General features: G+C 45.3%; 2 protein-coding genes and 1 pseudogene across 2 annotated transcripts; 2 read left to right on the top strand and 1 right to left on the bottom strand.

Moving 5' to 3' along the window:
• Positions 1 to 7,530: 7,530 nt before the first annotated feature.
• On the top strand, positions 7,531 to 10,133 carry LOC136513010 (peptide methionine sulfoxide reductase B5-like; annotated as a pseudogene).
• Positions 10,134 to 10,227: 94 nt separating this feature from the next.
• On the bottom strand, positions 10,228 to 17,404 carry LOC136513011 (uncharacterized). The gene is made up of 5 exons (XM_066507012.1): positions 17,067 to 17,404; positions 14,349 to 14,564; positions 14,211 to 14,256; positions 11,184 to 11,292; positions 10,228 to 11,076 (listed from the first exon to the last, which is right to left on the bottom strand). Exons 2-4 carry the CDS (start codon positions 14,484 to 14,486, stop codon positions 11,237 to 11,239), a joined length of 240 nt encoding a protein of 79 aa, XP_066363109.1. The 5' UTR covers positions 14,487 to 14,564; positions 17,067 to 17,404; the 3' UTR covers positions 10,228 to 11,076; positions 11,184 to 11,236.
• On the top strand, positions 11,476 to 14,164 carry LOC136513009 (probable disease resistance RPP8-like protein 2). Its single transcript, XM_066507011.1, has 2 exons — positions 11,476 to 12,284; positions 12,449 to 14,164. Exon 2 carries the CDS (start codon positions 12,584 to 12,586, stop codon positions 13,214 to 13,216), a length of 633 nt encoding a protein of 210 aa, XP_066363108.1. The 5' UTR covers positions 11,476 to 12,284; positions 12,449 to 12,583; the 3' UTR covers positions 13,217 to 14,164.
• Positions 17,405 to 17,691: the final 287 nt, after the last annotated feature.

The following is a 17,691-nucleotide window of genomic DNA, read 5'->3' on the forward strand; positions in this document are numbered from 1 at the left end:
TCACAACATTGTTGTACATGTCCTTAATGAGCCCGACGTACTTCGTTGGGACTTTATGTTTATCCAACGCCCACCACATAACATTTCTTGGTATTTTATCATAAGCCTTCTCCAAGTCAATAAAAACCATGTGTAGGTCCTTCTTCTTCTCCCTATATCGCTCCATAACTTGTCTTATTAAGAAAATGGCTTCCATGGTTGACCTTCCGGGCATGAAACCAAATTGGTTCATAGAGACCTGCGTTATTGCTCTCAAGCGATGCTCGATAACTCTCTCCCATAGCTTCATAGTATGGCTCATCAACTTAATTCCTCGGTAATTTGTACAACTTTGAATATCCCCTTTATTCTTGTAGATCGGTACCAATATACTTCTCCTCCACTCATCAGGCATCTTATTCGATCAAAAAATATGGTTGAACAGCTTGGTTAACCATACTACAGCTATGTCCCCGAGGCATCTCCACACCTCGATTGGGATACCATCCGGTCCTATCGCCTTACCTCCTTTCATTCTTTTCAACGCCTCTCTGACCTCAGATTCTTGGATTCTCCGCACAAAGCGCCTATTGGTGTCATCAAAAGAGTCATCCAACTGAAAGGTTGTGTCCATATTCTCACCATTGAACAATTTGTCAAAATACTCTTGCCATCGATGTCGGATCTCATCCTCCTTTACCAAGAGATGCTCCCTTTCATCCTTAATGCACTTAACTTGGTTGAAGTCCCGTGTCTTTCTCTCACGAACCCTAGCCATCCTATAAATGTCCTTCTCTCCTTCCTTCGTACTCAAATGTTGGTAAAGATCCTCGTACGCTCTACCCTTTGCCACACTTACAACTCGCTTTGCAGTCTTCTTTGCCACCTTATACTTCTCTATGTTGTCCACACTCCTGTCATGGTACAAGCGTCTATAGCATTTTTTCTTCTCCTTAATAGCCCTTTGGACTTCCTCGTTCCACCACCAAGTATCTTTAGCCTCACGTCCCCTTCCTTTGGTTACTCCACACACCTCTGAGGCTACCTTCCGAATGTTGGTTGCCATCTTGTCCCACATATTGTTTATGTCGTCTTCTTCCTTCCAAGAGCCCCCTTTGATAACCCTTTCTCTAAATACCTCTAACGTCTCCCCTTTCAGTTTCCACCACTTTGTTCTTTCAATCTTAGCTTGTTTATCCCTACGGGCACGCATCTGAAAACGAAAATCTGCCACCAAAAGCTTATGTTGAGAAACAACACACTCCCCTGGTATCACCTTGCAATCCAAGCATGCTCGTTTGTCCTTTTTTCTTGCGAGGACAAAGTCAATCTAACTACAGTGTTGTCCGCTATTGAAGGTCACTAGATGAGATTCTCTCTTTCTAAAGAAAGTGTTGGCTATCATCAGGTCAAAAGCTACCGCGAAGTCTAGAGCTTCCTCCTCCTCCTGATTTCTACTACCATACCCAAAACCTTCATGAACTGCCTCGAAACCTGCGCTTGTAGTACCTACATGCCCATTAAGATCTCCTCCTATAAAAAGCTTCTCACTACTAGGTATAGCTCTAACCAGGCCATCTAAGTCTTTCCAGAATTGTCTCTTAGCACTCTCGTTGAGGCCTACTTGGGGGGCATACGCACTAATTACGTTCAAGACCATATCACCAACGACAAGCTTGACTAAGATAATCCTATCTCCTTGCCTTCTCACTCCCACCACACCATTCTTGAGGCTCTTATCAATCAAAACTCCTACTCCATTTCTATTCGCGACTATCCCTGTATACCAAAGCTTGAAACCTATGTTGTCCACCTCCTTCGCCTTCTGACATTTCCATTTAGTCTCTTGAACACATAATATATTTACACGCCTCCTAGTCGCGGTATCAACTAATTCTCTTAACTTACCTGTAAGTGACCCTACATTCCAACTACCTAAACGGATCCTAGTTGGTTCGACTAGCTTCCTTACCCTTCGCACCCGTCGACTCTGATGCGAAGACCCTTGCTCATTTTTCACTACACCCGGGCGCCGATGTAGCGCGCCACTAAGGAAGCGATGACCCGATCCTTGGTTACTTGACACTATGCCCAGATCACGACACGGCGCGTCACGGGGGTGACGACTCGGCCCTTGCCCATTTAACACCATACCCGGGTTCCGATATGGCGCGTCGCTAAGAGGGTTACGCCCCAACGATTTTCTTTCGGGTTTCATCTCCATTTAAGTGGCTAAGTTTTTACATTGGCTCGCCACGCCTAACACAACCCTCCTCCTTTACCAGGGCTTTGTCGATGCGAGACCCATGGGGTTTCCCACGGAGAAGAGAGAAGAAGACCTAGTCTAACTAGGATTCCCTATATGTAATCCTACTAGGACTAGTTGCACGTAATCCTACTAGGATCTCTACTTTGTAACCAACTAGGACTCCCGCCTCTCCTGGACTATATAAAGGAGGGCAGGGGTCCCTAGATCAAACGACATCAACACACACAACCACAACATACCTCGCAACACAACAAATAGCGCAGGGCACAATATACTATCCACACCAAACTGGACGTAGGGCGCCGTGACTTTCCGGCGTGCCGAACCAGTATAAATCGTTGTCTCCCTGCGTTTACCATCGAGTTCCTGCAAACGCCGATACCCCTCCGAACAAATCACCGCCTCGGGTATCCCGTGGCGGGTTGCCGGTGGTAAAACATCGACAGCTGGCGCACCAGGTAGGGGTTCTCGGCGCTTTGCGTTTGAGAGCTCGGTGGACCTCAAGATCAAAGATTTGTTGTGGCTCTTGTTGGCCCTCATCGACAAGTCGCTGCAGCTCTCGTCGACCCTCAAGATCAACAACACGTTCTCGGCGACAGGACCTCAAGATCAATATTCGCAGCCCTCGTCGACAACTCGCTGCGGCCCTCATCGGCCCTATCTGAGATGCATCTTCAGCACCGTCCCGCAGAAGCTCGACTTCTCCATGGTGATCCCCGTCCTACATGGGCAACTCGTCCACGTCAACTCGTCGACTACATCGAACCAGATGCGTTTCATCATGAAGCTAGCCAATGTCTCATCTGGATCGATCTTACTCTGTCCGACACGGGATGTGGGGTCCCTGATCCCAATGACCGCATTAGGCACAGCACTCGCACGGGATTCCGACTCCAGCGAGCCTATCAACGAGCGCTGCAGCTACAAACTATAGCAAGCTAGCAGCCTGCAAGTCAAAGAAATCTAGGAAATCCATAGCGCTTAATCTCTGCCGTTACATGCAAGACGATAAGCCCGGTCTACAGAGGCGGTCCTTTGCATCTACTTTTTCCTGGAGCAAGTCAATCAACTCACCGCAATCTATCCGAGTCCGATCAGCAACAGACTTGTCAAATTCAAAGAATTCTGCTACGTATAACAAAGAAGCTACCAAAGAGATTCCAAGACCTTCGCTCAACATACACAGAAGACGTACGCGAGCATTACTACCCCAACGTCCCCGATGACTACTTCAAATTCGCGAGAGCACTCGGCGACCGGCGGACGACTATTTCGACTACTCCTCTCGTCGAGAAAACTAGTTGAGGGCGGATTCCACGTGATCGACAACTAGTCGGAATCGACTCCGACTAGTCGGCTTCATCAACGACCGCCACGGCTTCGTCAACAACGCGGCCACGAACCAAGCTAAGTCACATCTCATTTTTTATATATTCCGGATATTATTCGTATGCCTATGTGGCCATATCATCTTCCCTTAACGGCTGTTAATTTTCTCGGATAGTAAGCCTTAATTCGTGAAGCTTGTTTTCTCGAATGGATGGTCACGTCAATGAACCTCTGAACCATACGGATGGTCACGTCAAAGAACCTCTGAACCATACAGGTGGTCACGTCAATAGACCTCTGAACCATACGCGAGATTCAAGTGCTTAAACGTAATAGGCTACTACCTAGAAAATTAACCGACTTAGCAAGGGAACACACAAAAAATCATCATGTGAGCAAACATAGTGCTCTAAGTCTTCTCTTAACGGTCGCTAAAGTCCTCAGGTAGAACAGACCTTAATCCGTGAAGCTTGTCTACTCGAACGGATGGTCACGTCAATGAACCTCTGAACCACACGCGAGATTCAAGTGCTTAAACGTAACAGGACACTACCTGAGGAATTTACATGGCTTAGCAAGAGCAAGACGCAAAAAGTTTATATGCATTTCATAATGCAGGGGCCCGCCCCTGATTGATTATTCAAATATGGGACATGCTCCCCACTTCATATCCGAAATGTCATTTACAACATATTTTTATGTTTAACATGCAGGGGAGCTACATCGGTACCATGAGATCAGGAAAACACGCTCCTGAGAGCTAGTCCAGAAATAACCCGGATTGATCAGAAAACAACCCGGATGAGGTACATACAAATTCAGAAAGAACCTGGATGAAGCGCAAACAACCCCGAAGAGGTGCTGCAAGTACCAAGACAAATTCAGAAAGAACCCGGATTGATCAGAAAACAACCCGGATAAGGTACATACAAGTTCAGAAAGAACCTGGACGAAGCGTAAACAACCCCGAAGAGGTGCTGCAAGTACCAAGACAAATTCAGAAAGAACCCGGATTGATCAGAAAACAACCCGGATGAGGTACATACAAGTTCAGAAAGGACCTGGACGAAGTGCAAACAACCTGGAAGAGGTGCGGCAAGAACCAAGACAAGATCAGAAAGAACCCGGATGAATCAAAAACAACCTGGAAGAACATTTCAGAAAGAACCCGGATTGATAAAAAAAAAACCCAGATGAGGTACATACAAATTCAGAAAGAACCTGGACGAAGTGCAAACAACCCGGATGAGGTACATACAAATTCAGAAAGAACCTAGACGAAGTGCAAACAACCTAGAAGAGGGACATCAAGAACCAGAGAAGTCTAGAAACGACCTCGTTGAATAAAAAACAACTCGGAAGAGCATCATGGCTTAGTCAAAAAACTAAGCTCGAGGGCTCGGCATTCGCTTCAACTATGCTCGAGGGCTCGAATTCAAGGATGAAAGACCAAGAATACAAGTACTCAAGACTACAACAAAAACAACACATCAAGACCCTTCATCCGATTTCTATTCTAAAGAAAAGTACTCAGAGAAGGCTCGGGGGCTGCGGGATACATAACCCCAAAAATTTTTTGAAGATAAGAATCTGGACCCTCCAACTTTTGCAAGCAAAAGCAAGAGGCTCGGGGGCTACACTCAGTGAGTGCAATTTTTACGAAAAATTGCACCCACCGAAAAAGAACTCGGAGCAACCAAGAAGACTAAAGGGACCCTCTGGCTTCTTGTCCCAACAAGCAAGAGGCTCGGAGGCTACACTCACTGAGTGCACTTTTATCCAAAAGTGCACATCAGCCGAAGAAAAGACAAAGAAGACCATCTCAAGGTTTCACTTCAAGAAGAACCTCGAACGGATTTACAACAACTCAACGAAGACCAAGAAGAACAAGAAGGCTTCCGAAGCTCATCCATGAGATGCTCGGGGGCTTATCGATGCGAGACCCATGGGGTTTCCCACGGAGAAGAGAGAAGAAGACCTAGTCTAACTAGGATTCCCTACATGTAATCCTACTAGGACTAGTTGCACGTAATCCTACTAGGATCTCTACTTTGTAACCAACTAGGACTCCCGCCTCTCCTGGACTATATAAAGGAGGGCAGGGGTCCCTAGATCAAACGACATCAACACACACAACCACAACATACCTCGCAACACAACAAATAGCGCAGGGCACAATATACTATCCACACCAAACTGGACGTAGGGTGCCGTGACTTTCCGGCGTGCCGAACCAGTATAAATCGTTGTCTCCCTGCGTTTACCATCGAGTTCCTGCAAACACCGATACCCCTCCGAACAAATCACCGCCCCGGGTATCCTGTGGCGGGTTACCGGTGGTAAAACATCGACAGGCTTGGGACCTGCTATGCTGGGACACCAAAAGCGCCCCACCATAGGGCATATATTACAAATATTGCTGATATTATTGACGATTCTTGCAGTGTAGCCATTCTCTGTCTTTAACTGTGTCCCTTTTTGCTTCCATGGGTTGCCTATTAGTAAGGCAATCATTCTTCCACAACAATCCGTCCAACTTTGTTGACCTGAGTGGTGGTGCAGTGGGCTGTAGAGGGTTTCATTCTAGTTTTGGTGTAACCCAGAGTGGACTTTCACTCAATTCATCATCCATATGCCATGTTTTAATCTATACAGTACAATGTTAATTTCTCTCTATGCAGAGTTTAAGAAAAGTTATCGTCCAGTTTATTTAGTTTAAAATGACAACATTCACATGCTACCTATCATTAATTTCTATTACTAACCCAAATATTGTAATCAGGAAGGGTTACATGCATCATTTTGTTTACCACGTACTTCCTCCGGTACCAAGTTCTAGATTTTCTATGATACCTTTTTAAATCAATATTTTAATACTAACCTCTTCCATAAATTATTTTTAGATCAAGCCCTTTCGGGCGTGCCAGTGCGCCTGGCACAACAGAAAGGTAATGTCTCATCACATGCACTGTGAAACCTTCGGGTAGTTGGCAACGCCCTGGAGCTAGGTGTTGGCTGGGGAAGTGATTAACGTTATTGGAGTCAAGATAAATCTCTGAATAACACTCATTTCATAGCATTTGCGTAAGGTCTACGGTTTTAGGTTTTCATTTTTTGATTTGGAATGTTTGTGCAATATAGTTGCTTTTTTTCTTTTTTGATGGGATGCATGTTTTAGGTGCAGTGTATTGTCTACCTGTCCATTTGACGTGATATCCAAAAACATGCAATGAATAGGGTCAAATTTCGACGTTTACATTTTCGGCCTGTTCGCTTGTTGGTTTCAGCCAGTCCAAACCAGCCAGTCAACAGTGTTTTTCTCTCACAATAAACCAGCACCAGTTAGTCCAGAAACCAACCAGCGAACAGGCCGTTTATCTTTCTTACTGGCATACTTGCAAATTCTGTCAAAACAATTATGTAACCATTTTTCTCATCAATTTTCAGAGACAGATCTTGACATCAGTCACCAGATGCTGGTTGAGTTTTTCCCCCAAATTTCATATTAGCAAGTGCAAAAACTAATCAAACAAGGTACTTTTAAAAAAAATAAGCAAAATAAATTGGGAATTCGAAGGAACCGTTGCACGTCTCCTGGATTGGATCCATCGTAATCCCAGAGCACACAAGTCCAGAACCTTATCAGGCAACTAGGGATGAAAACGGTATGGATATTTTCCGACCGTATTCAAAACCGAATCCGTTTAGAGAAGTTAAGATCTGTCCGTATCCGAGTCCGGATATCCAACATCTGATACTGTATTCGTATCTGAATACTCAAATCGCATATTTATGATATCGATATCCAATCATATCATATCCGACATAGTTGACACTATTCATATTCGAATCCGAATCCAAATAAAAATATAAAATTAAATATATTATCGGTGATATCCGTCTATATCCTATCCGTTTTGATCTCTACAGGCAACCAAAGATCCCTACAGGCAACCAAACGAAACACGGGCGTCCAGCGTCTGCTGAGGCTCAGGATGGCGTCCCACTCGTGCCCCCGCGCCGCTACCTTGGCGCCGCACGCCGCGCGCCCGCTCTCCTCTCTCCTCGCCCCCTCGCCCTCGATCTGCGCAGCTCGGTCGTGCCGGGGCCACGCGGCGAGTCAGGGCGGAGGACCCCGAGCGTGGCGGCGATGTCGTCGTCGTCGACGCCGCCGCCGGGATCCGTGCAGAAGTCGGAGGAGGAGTGGCAGGCCATCCTCACGCCGGAGCAGTTCAACATCCTACGCCGCAAGGGCACCGAGTAAGATTTTAAACCGCACTAGCCACATCTCTTGTCCTTCGCTGTTGTTGCTGAATTTGTCTTGTTGACGGTAGTGACAAATTGAATGGTCACTAGTAGTAGTAGATACGCATTCTGATCGACCCAAGTTAAATTCAATTGCATAAGCATTAACAAAGATCGCCCAGAATGCACATCACCATGCTCTCGCCCGCTACATATGTCATTAATTGATAGCTGGCCACATGACTGTGCTGTGCGTTTAACTGCAGAAGTTGATTCTAATTTTCTACCAGTATTTGGATAGTACAATTATTAGATGGATTGTAAAGTTTGAAGAATTTGTAATTAGAGCACGGAAATGCTGACGAGTTGAAGCTAGTATCATTACTGAATCACACCATCCATCTTATTAGTTGCTATTTTGAACTACTGCATGTTTTGTAGTACTGAAATTTAATTATACACAAAATCCACAGAGGTCAAGACAACAATCGGTTGTAGCCCTTGAATCCTAATTGTAGATTTCCCTTGACAGTAAGGAAATTTGCTCAGCTACTCAACAAAAGAGGTCCCTGATTTCATCTACTTCTATGTGTGCACCTTGGTTGTGCATCATTCTGTGGTGCTCGTGTTACATGTCTTCCATGTGCCTCTTCATTTCATGGTGGTGTTTTCTTTCAGTATTTCAAAAAATCTAGCCAAATATAACATAAATACAATGTTAATCCATAGAAGATGGAACAAGTAGCTGGAGAAATTGGTGTTGCCATCTTGTGAAGGTCACTTTGCAAATCCAGAAGAATCCAATAATTGTGTAAACTAGAGTAGGTTGCGTACAATTGATCATGTCATTAACTATAGGTGTTAATAATATAGAGAAAAATGTTGTCTTATCGTTGCAATAAACCAAGAGAAAATTCGATGTCCTTGTAGTCCAGTTGCAACTTCCAACACCCCAGTAGCCAATTAGTGACTGTGGATCTTGATTTTACGGTCCTTACTTCCTTATTTTATTAGAGGTAACTTAGAATTTTATAAATTGTCAAGTTCTTGGGTTGAATTAGAGTGTAGAGCATGAGAGAAGTTATGAACTATTTGATAAATTAACTAGCTCCAGGTTGTTTTTTGTTAGTGTTGCTGCAGTTCTGGCTATGGCTGATGCATCACAGAGTTCTATAGTAATGCAAGAACATATTAATTGATCCTATCTGGTGAAAAATACTTGACGTTAGGATTTGTGACCGAAGAGAGGTTACTTGGAGTCCGTGTCACTATATTAAAATGAAGCAACAGGTTTGCAGCAGCAGCAACAATGAAATGATAATAATAACTAATTTGACATAAAAAAAACAAATATCTGACCCTGACTTTGTTTTTTTAGTAATGACCTATTGCCATTACCATGATTTTCTGCTTTTATGAAATATGAATTGCTAAAATGTATGGCAGTCCATTTAATTTAGTTTTTTTTCCCGGATGACAAGCATGTATTTATGTCTGTAAGTTACTATAACTAGTGTGCACCGTTTCCACATTGTAGCATGGGAATCATTGTTACATGCCAAATAATCATGGTACAACTATTAGTTTCTGACTGATGTTTGGCATGTGGTGTGGTGAAGGCTGTTTGTCTGCTAAACTATTAACAGGTGTCATAGTTTTTTTCTGAATTTGTTTGGTGGTCTGATTTCCCAGGTACCCTGGAACGGGTGAATACGACAAGTTCTTTGAGGAGGGTATTTATCAATGTGCTAGATGTGGAACTCCCTTATACAAATCATCTACAAAGTTCAACTCAGGGTGTGGCTGGCCGGCATTTTATGAGGGACTTCCTGGGGCCATAAAACCGACGGTATGTGCTACTATTCTCTCTTGCACATCAGGATGAGGAATGATCCTGCTCTCTGGCCTTCTCTGCAATCTCCAGTATTAAGTATTAACCAATATTTTTTTTTTGACACTAGCCGGACCCTGATGGGAGGCGGACAGAGATCACATGTAGTGCCTGTCGAGGACATTTGGGGCACATATTCAAAGGGGAGGGGTTTAAAACGCCTACCAACGAGCGACACTGTGCTAACAGCATTTCGCTCAAGTTCACTCCGTCCTAAGCCTGACGGCAGATGAACTCCGACCTGAAACTCAAGAACAGAATAACTGCTTGACCTCTGTTGGTTGCTTTCTTATTGTATAGTGAGTTATGAAATGGAATTTGTTATTCCTCTTATCATTTCTAATATGCTGTAACAAATTTTCAATCACAAGTGGTGGTCTTTATTGATAAATCAATGTACTTCTGCCGTTAAAGATTGCATGTGCAACTTCAGTCCAACTGTTGTATCTGGGAAGCGCATAACAATTGTATATTCATACACCTATTTTCACATTAAGAAGCTCCGAGCACGTGAGAATCACAAGTGACAAACAATTATGCAAAAATTTCAGGAAATGGCCAAGGCAAGTAGCTACATGGGCTTTAAGAACAACAATTCACAAAGAATACTGCCATTGCAGAAACACACCTTGCCTGAAAATCTCACGATATAGGTAGTGTGAATGCGCGGGTTGGCTTGGTTCCAGCCGGGAACCGGGTATGGGAGAAGGATGGTGGTAGCGTGTCGGTGGAGTGATCCAGTGGCGCGAGCGAGGAAGAAGAATGCCATCAGTTGGACCGGAGGAAGAAACGACGACAACACTCTGATCAAGATCGTACGGACAACAGCTGTTGAATGTGGACCGTTATCCTTTGCATCAGCTGTGGAGGAAGAATGGACTCTTTAAGCGTTGGGCAACAAACCAATCCTGCTCTAATTATCGAAAACGAAACTTTTCTGAAATAAATTCAATGCAGTTCAGGTTGGACCAACTTGGGTTGGCTGCCTCTCCAGCTTTGATCATTGTGGAGAAATGAAAATGGTTGCAATGCAGTCCAACTTCTCAAAACACTAGCAAAATGAATTGAGACAGACATTATGATCGGATTTACACTTGCACCAATCTTACAGCTCTCACACAAACTCAGTTGTAACCGTATGCAAGGATGTCTTGTCCAGTTGTCCTATTAATAAATCTGAAACCACTAATCTTATTAGGGGAATTGGGCAATACAGAATTAAAATTCTATTGTTGTACAGAGAACTTATGCAGCACAATGTAACAAAGAAACATCATGGCGATCAGAGATTCTGAGCTGTTTGAGAAGTGCCCATCTCCATCTGCAACTAACATCTGGAGCATTGCTTCCTGTCCCCTGAAAACTGACAGACGACCAAATATACAATTTCAGTCCACAGAATAAGAAATGAAAAATATGAAAAAAAATCTCATTATTATTGGTCATATACGTGGGAGCCTGTCTGTTTACCTGGCATCCGTGCTGACCATTTTAGGATATCAGCTACTCACATATGTAAAGCTTTAGGTTTGATCACTTTTGTTTCTTTTAGCCTGGCAGGCTTTCAAGGCTTGGACGTCTGTTATGAAACGAGGTGACAGACATCTCGTTACTAAAGATTACATGAGTGGTACTAACATTCAGAATTCACTGCACATTCATGTTGAAGTAAAACAAAAAAATGAACATCAACTCTGACATGATGATTAATGAGATAAAATAGATATTAGGTTCTGAAACTCAAGGTAACCTGTTATTTTTAAGGTCGCTTCTTCATGCCCACTCATTAAAAAATGAGATAATTGTCTGTTGGACATCCAAAGTGATGGTCGTTTGCTGGCGGACACCCCGTTTTGAGCAGTTTGTCAGAAGGCACTCTGGTTCGATGAAATTAGGCCACAGGACACCGCGGACCGGTTGCAGCCGGTTAAGGAGAGAGAAAATTTCGTTTTGGACATCCGGTGCCCCTGAGCCACAGTTGGGTCCGCCCCTCTCCCACTCACTGACGCACGGGCCCCACCTGCCATCTTCTTCTTCCTCCTTTTCTCCTCTTCTCTTCTTCCATTGCTGAGCAGCAGCCACCGCCGTCGACCAGCCCCGGCCACGTAGGCGCACGAACGAGCTGGTGGAGCTGGTGGCGTGGGAGGCGGCGGTGCTGCTGGAGGTGGGCGAAGACGTGCCCCTTCTCCGCGACAAGCTCGAGTGGCTCCACACCTTCATCCGCGACGTCGACCGCCGTCGCCGCCTCCGCAACGACGAGTTCGTCGCCGTCTGGGTGCGCTAGACCCGTGACGTCGCCTTCGAGGCCGAGGACGCGCTCGACGACTTCCTCCACCGCGCCGGGCGGAGACAGAGGAAGGCCACGCTGGGTTCCGGGTGCGCCGTCGGTGGGTGGTGGTGGTGGCCCAGCCGGTGCGCCGGGCAGGTCGCGCTTCGCCACGACCTCTCGGGGCGTATCCACCAGATCAGGAATCGGCTCAATGAGATCTCCGAGAACTGTGCCATCTACAACATCGAGCACACGCCCGCGCCGGCCTGGGCCGCTGCCTCTGCCACCACCCTCGCCGCCTGGTACGAAGCAGTGTTTGCGGTCAATTTGAGTAGATTTCCTCCTGCAAATCTGTCCATGCGGTGCTGCTGTCCTTCTCGTTTCATTCTCCGGCCAAGATTCGTCTGAATTTTCAAGCTGTTGTGCTAGCGAAGCGATCAAATTGACCGGATTTATTTCTGTGTAGGGACGATCTGGAGGAGGACACGGTTGGGCTGGACAAGTACAGCGACATGCCGAGATCCTACGGTCCAAGGAGCTGGCCCCGCCGGCGCGCGAGAAGCAGCACAGGGGCGGCAGCAGCAACAGCTGGCCCTGGATCATGTCGCGGGCCTTCGACGACCTGCCGCACCACCTCAAGTCATGCTTCCTCTACATGGCGGCGATGCAGGAGAGCACCCCGGTGGACGCGCAGCGTCTGGTGCGCCTGTGGGTGGCCGAGGGGTTCGTGAGCCTGCGCCGCGGGAGCACCATGGAGGAGGTCGGGCAGGGGTACCTCAAGGAGCTCATCTCCCGCTGCATGGTGCAGCTGGTGGACAAGGACGACTTCAGCGCCGTGCAGACGGTGGTGGTGCACAACTGCCTGCACGCCTTCGCGCAGGACGAGGCACAGGAGGCCAACTTCATCAAGTGCCACACGACAGAACTGACGTGCTCGCGCCGGCCACCGTGCATCGCCTCGCCGTCCTCAACTCCACCACCGACAGGTATGAACAGCTCCACCACGGACAGAAAAAAAAAGAGAAAGGAAGAGAGGAAGAAGAAAGCGGCAGGGGCAAGAATGTCATTTCACCGTTGTTCTCTCTCCTCAACCGGCTGCAACCGGTCCGCGGTGTCCTGTGGCCTAATTTCACCGAACCAGAGTGTCTTCTGGCAAAATGCTCCAAAGTGGGTGTCCGCCAGCAAAGGATCATTACTTTGGATGTCCGCCAGACAATTTTCCCTTAAAAAATAAATGCATCACAGTAGTATTGGTCATTGGAACACCATTTTGTGGTCAGCTTGAATGGCGACTGTAGGAAGTTAGTCTGACAAACTTTAGAATAGACTTAGGCCCTGAATTCTAGATATGCAAACGTTTGGATTTCCTATGTCACAAAAGGAAAGCAAGACATTTGGTGGCTGCCCAGGCCGAATGAAATTATACAAGTACAGGACCACGCACTTTAGTAGCAAAAATTTAAAGAATGCTTCATTTTCTCTCCAATCCCGATGAGAATGCTAAATGCCAATTATCAGTATATTTTATTTATTCAGTTCTGGTATTGCATCATTTTACATCACTGCCTTGGATTAGACTAGATGTGGAACACCTCTCTAAAGGACCGACACGTAACCATCCTAGGTTAGGCCTTGAAATCTAGGGCCCATTGATCACATAAAAGTGATCTGGACGACAAATGGATGCTTGGCGATCACTGCTCTCACTTTAGAACATACATAATGTGGTTCAGGACAAATCATTACAAGGATAATGTATGATGAGTGAAGAATATGCATACCCTACTTCTAATACAATATAGTTCTTTTGCTCTAAACTTAAGTTTGTTCTAGTTCTCACTTTCTCCTGGTGGCATTAGATAGAATATACTTTCGATGCTTCTCAAGCTCCAGAAAATGCATTAGTTAAAAAAAACTACATATAAACCACTGAGCTCCATCAGTAACAGATTCCTCCAAAAGGTACTGCCACCCCTCAAACTTCATGCGAAGTTCACAGGGTTCATTCCTCTAGCTTAGCCAAATTAGTCAAATAAATCCCATCCTATAACTGAAACAATTGCCCTCTAAACTCAGTTCTCAATAGACTAACACATCTTGCAAATATCAATCAACTGAAAGCAGCTTTGTTCGAGACATTTGAGTTTCCTTTGCTAGTATACAATTCCAATCTCAACTGGGAACTAACAAATCTTGTTAGAAAAGATATTGCGAATAAGAAGACCTACGTGCTTGGCAGGCCTTCCAGTTGCGATTTGACTCGATGAGGCAGTCCTGCAAACAAATAATGACAAGATCCAAATCTGAGAGGCCTAAGATTGGTATTGAAGGAAATGAGTGACTTGCCTGGAAAGGAGAGACAGTACCTGGAGAGATAGATATACTGTGGCACACTCATTAAGCTGCTTCACACTCTCGTCCTCCTCATCTGCATCTGTTGCATGTAGAGGGTGTTGGGATGCAGGCAGTGGCACGTTGCTACCATTGCTTGAGGAAGATTCCATTGCAAGCTTGGTTTTGTTTGGTGGTGGCACCTCAATCAGTCTGTTTTGGCCTTTCAGTTGCCTTCAAATGGGTTGGACCTGTAAAAATGCCATAATAGAGCCAGTTTTTTAAAAAAAAATATATGAAAAGGAAATGCAAGACGCGAACTAGAGCCTGTTCTACCAACTACTATAGCTGTGTGAATGCTAAGATAAATTTCTAATCAGACTTCTAATTAAAGAGCAACAATTTACACTACCCAGCCATTATTTCAGCTATTAGGGTGTTCAGCAGGGCTCTGCTCTAGGATTTTCCCTGATCCAAACAGGATGTACTTGATCAACATAATAAGGAGAAAGCCCTGAAAATGTTCACCCAGCAGGTTGGCTCCAAACACAGGAGAGATTCTAGGAGAAATAGAACATGCTTCCTTGGCAGGTTGGTGGCTTTAGTGTCAAATAAAAAGCACAGTTCGCTGGGTTCATGCATTTGTGTCATTCTAAGTATGTGCATACATGCACCAAGGTGCATGGTACATGAGTTCCTAGCAAACAATGGTTGCATGTGTCTGCCTTCTTTCTTCTGAGAAGATGCTCAAATCCATACTTTCTTGCACATGAATGTTATGAAGCTTTCTGGTTTTATTCCCCCCTTTTACAAATTTATCAACGTCGACACAAAAGGCAGCCCAAAAGTATGTTAACATAGATTAACTATATAGAAGAGTTCCAACAAGAGATGGATCCCAAAAGATGTAACTAGGTAAGATATCCTAACAATCTGTTTGACCTATGCATTTTGTTCGTACCAATTCATGTTATAGTCCACATGAAGACATAAGATATCCTAATAATCTGTTTGACCTACACATTTTGTTTACACTAATTCGCATATAGTCCATGCACACACATTCAGTTGAAAAAGCACTTCTGTTAGGTTAAATGGTTAACAAATGGTCCAATTCAGCAAACATGCTAAATAGTTCTGATTCAAAATCTATCTGGAAAAAATTACAATTACATACACATGCTGCTAATAACATATGCTGGTGCTGACAAAAATATTACTAGTCAAAGCCTAAAATAGTATTCACATATTAGCAATCAAAGTTATAAAATGTTTGCATGCACTTCATGCCCCTATGGAGCAGCAATTGAGGTTTTTTCTTTCTTTCTATGCAGTTAGGATATACATATTTCGTTTACGGTTCAATTATGAGTTCAGAAAGCACACGTGCTGGGCAGTCAACTCCAAAAAATAATAATCTGTAACAACCTGTCGAAGCTCGCAGCAATACATGCCGGGGGGTGGGGGGTGGGGGGTGGGGGGGGATTTGCCTAATATGAATCAACATGTACGTAAGTCTCATATGTCATAAAATAGTTTGATGGAAGCACTAATTATATACGCACGTACGATTGATAATAATTAGGTCACAAAATCACAAACACACTAGAGGGGATATCAATATATGAATATAGGGGCGGACCCAATAAAGGACATGGGTGTACACTTGTAAACCCAATAATTTTCGCAAAAAAAAACGAAGTTAGTAGCCGTCTATACACCTGTAATTAGATCAGATCCGAATAGAGATAGCCAAATAGTTTAAGTTAGCGTTCGGGTGCCCAGTTTCGCACAGCACAAATGGAAGAAAAAGGGACAAAGGCCTGGGAAGGACTGACAAACACCTGGGCACTGGCGTATGGCATCAACGATCGCCCAGTTGCTGAACGAGAGAGACAGGGCGAGCAAGCACGCCGGGTGAACGGCAGAAGATTTTTTATTATTTGTAACCTTCATAAATCAATATTTCAATACTAACCTTTTCCATAAATTATTTTTAGATCAAGCCCTTTTGGACATGCCAGTGCGCCTGGCACAACAGAAAGCTAATATCTCGTCACATGCACTGACGTGATAATCCCCGCCACATGTGTGGCCTTCCTGTGGGCTCTGACTTGTCACCCCCACCCCCCCCTCCCCACGGCATGAGATGCCTTGTCCCATGGCCAGCCCCTCTTCCTCCTCCATCTCTCTCTCTGCTTGTTCCCGCCAAGGTGAAACCTACTCGGGTGTACCCCTACGCAGTTGGCAACGTCTTGGAGCTAGGTGCTGGTTGGGGAAGTGATCAACGTTATTGGAGTCAAGATAAATCTCCGACTAACACTCATTTCATGGCATTTGTGTAAGGTCTACGGTTTTAGGTTTTCGTTTTTGATTTGGAATGTTTGTGCAATAGTAGCTAGTTTTTTTTTCCCAATGAGATGCATGTTTTAGGTGCAGTGTATTGTCTACTCGTCCACTTGATGTGACATATCCAAAAACATGCAATGAATAGGATCAAATTTCGATGTTTACATTTTGTTGTTTTAGTTTTTGCAAAATGAGCTAGTATTATATTTGAATTATCATGGTATTATTTTTTCTTGTTCCCGTTGCAATGCATGGGTATAATCCTAATAACTCTGTAAGAAACAGTCCCTCTTCTCTAGTTCTCAATTGTGTTAAATCCGAATGTCAGGTCAGATAAACTTGTGCTTGTTTTCGCCTACCTGTAGATAGAAGAGGATGGAGGGGAGAGAGTTCTAAGTTCTCACCAGGCTTGTCGCCGGCCAGGCTGGAGAGCGGACGGCGCGGGGCTGGGGGCGCGCCGGCGTGGCTACAGACAGCGGCGCCGGGCTGGGAAGCACGCTGGCGCGGCTGGAGAAGCCGAGACGGAGGCGGGTGGCGCAGGAACTGCTTGGGGGCGCGGAGGCGGAGATGTAGGGTCCTGGGGAGTCCGCCGGTCGGGCTGGGGCTGGGGGCGTCGTCGTCACTTGTCGCGCGGTGGCACGTCCCCCGTCGCGCGGAGGAAGGAGGCGGAGTCGCGGTCTCGCGGAGATGTGTCGAGGAGCAGCGGAGCAGGCAGCGTCGGGCGTGAGCTCTTTTTGGGCCTAGCTATGCTATTGCCATCCACGTGCAGCCCATTAGATCCGCCCTTAGGGCCTCTAAGGATGGAGCCCATTAGATCCGCCATTATTAAAACGGAAATGCTCTTCTCAGAGCGTCCGACGTTCCGGACACGTCTTTCCTAGACCCGTGGAGCTCAATACGAAGCCTACTTATTGAAAGCTCTAGGTTTTGGTGAATTGATGAAACGCTAAGTGTTAACCTAGTTTATCAAGTGATTATAAGATATGTAGCATATTACAAGCGATGAAGCAAATGAAGACCATGACATGA

The sequence above is a fragment of the Miscanthus floridulus genome, chromosome 16 (assembly GCF_019320115.1).
Source record: "Miscanthus floridulus cultivar M001 chromosome 16, ASM1932011v1, whole genome shotgun sequence".
Lineage (NCBI taxonomy): Eukaryota > Viridiplantae > Streptophyta > Magnoliopsida > Poales > Poaceae > Miscanthus > Miscanthus floridulus.

Excerpts from the sequence above, each read along its gene's own strand:
- LOC136513009 (XM_066507011.1), top strand. The coding sequence starts at position 12,584 with ATGTCGCGGGCCTTCGACGACCTGCCGCACCACCTCAAGTCATGCTTC.
- LOC136513011 (XM_066507012.1), bottom strand. The coding sequence starts at position 14,486 with ATGGAATCTTCCTCAAGCAATGGTAGCAACGTGCCACTGCCTGCATCC. Across the intron at positions 14,257-14,348 it reads CAGTATATCTATCTCTCCAG|GACTGCCTCATCGAGTCAAA; the intron begins GTACTGTCTCTC and ends ATTTGTTTGCAG. Across the intron at positions 11,293-14,210 it reads CTGGAAGGCCTGCCAAGCAC|ACGTCCAAGCCTTGAAAGCC; the intron begins GTAGGTCTTCTT and ends GTTTCATAACAG.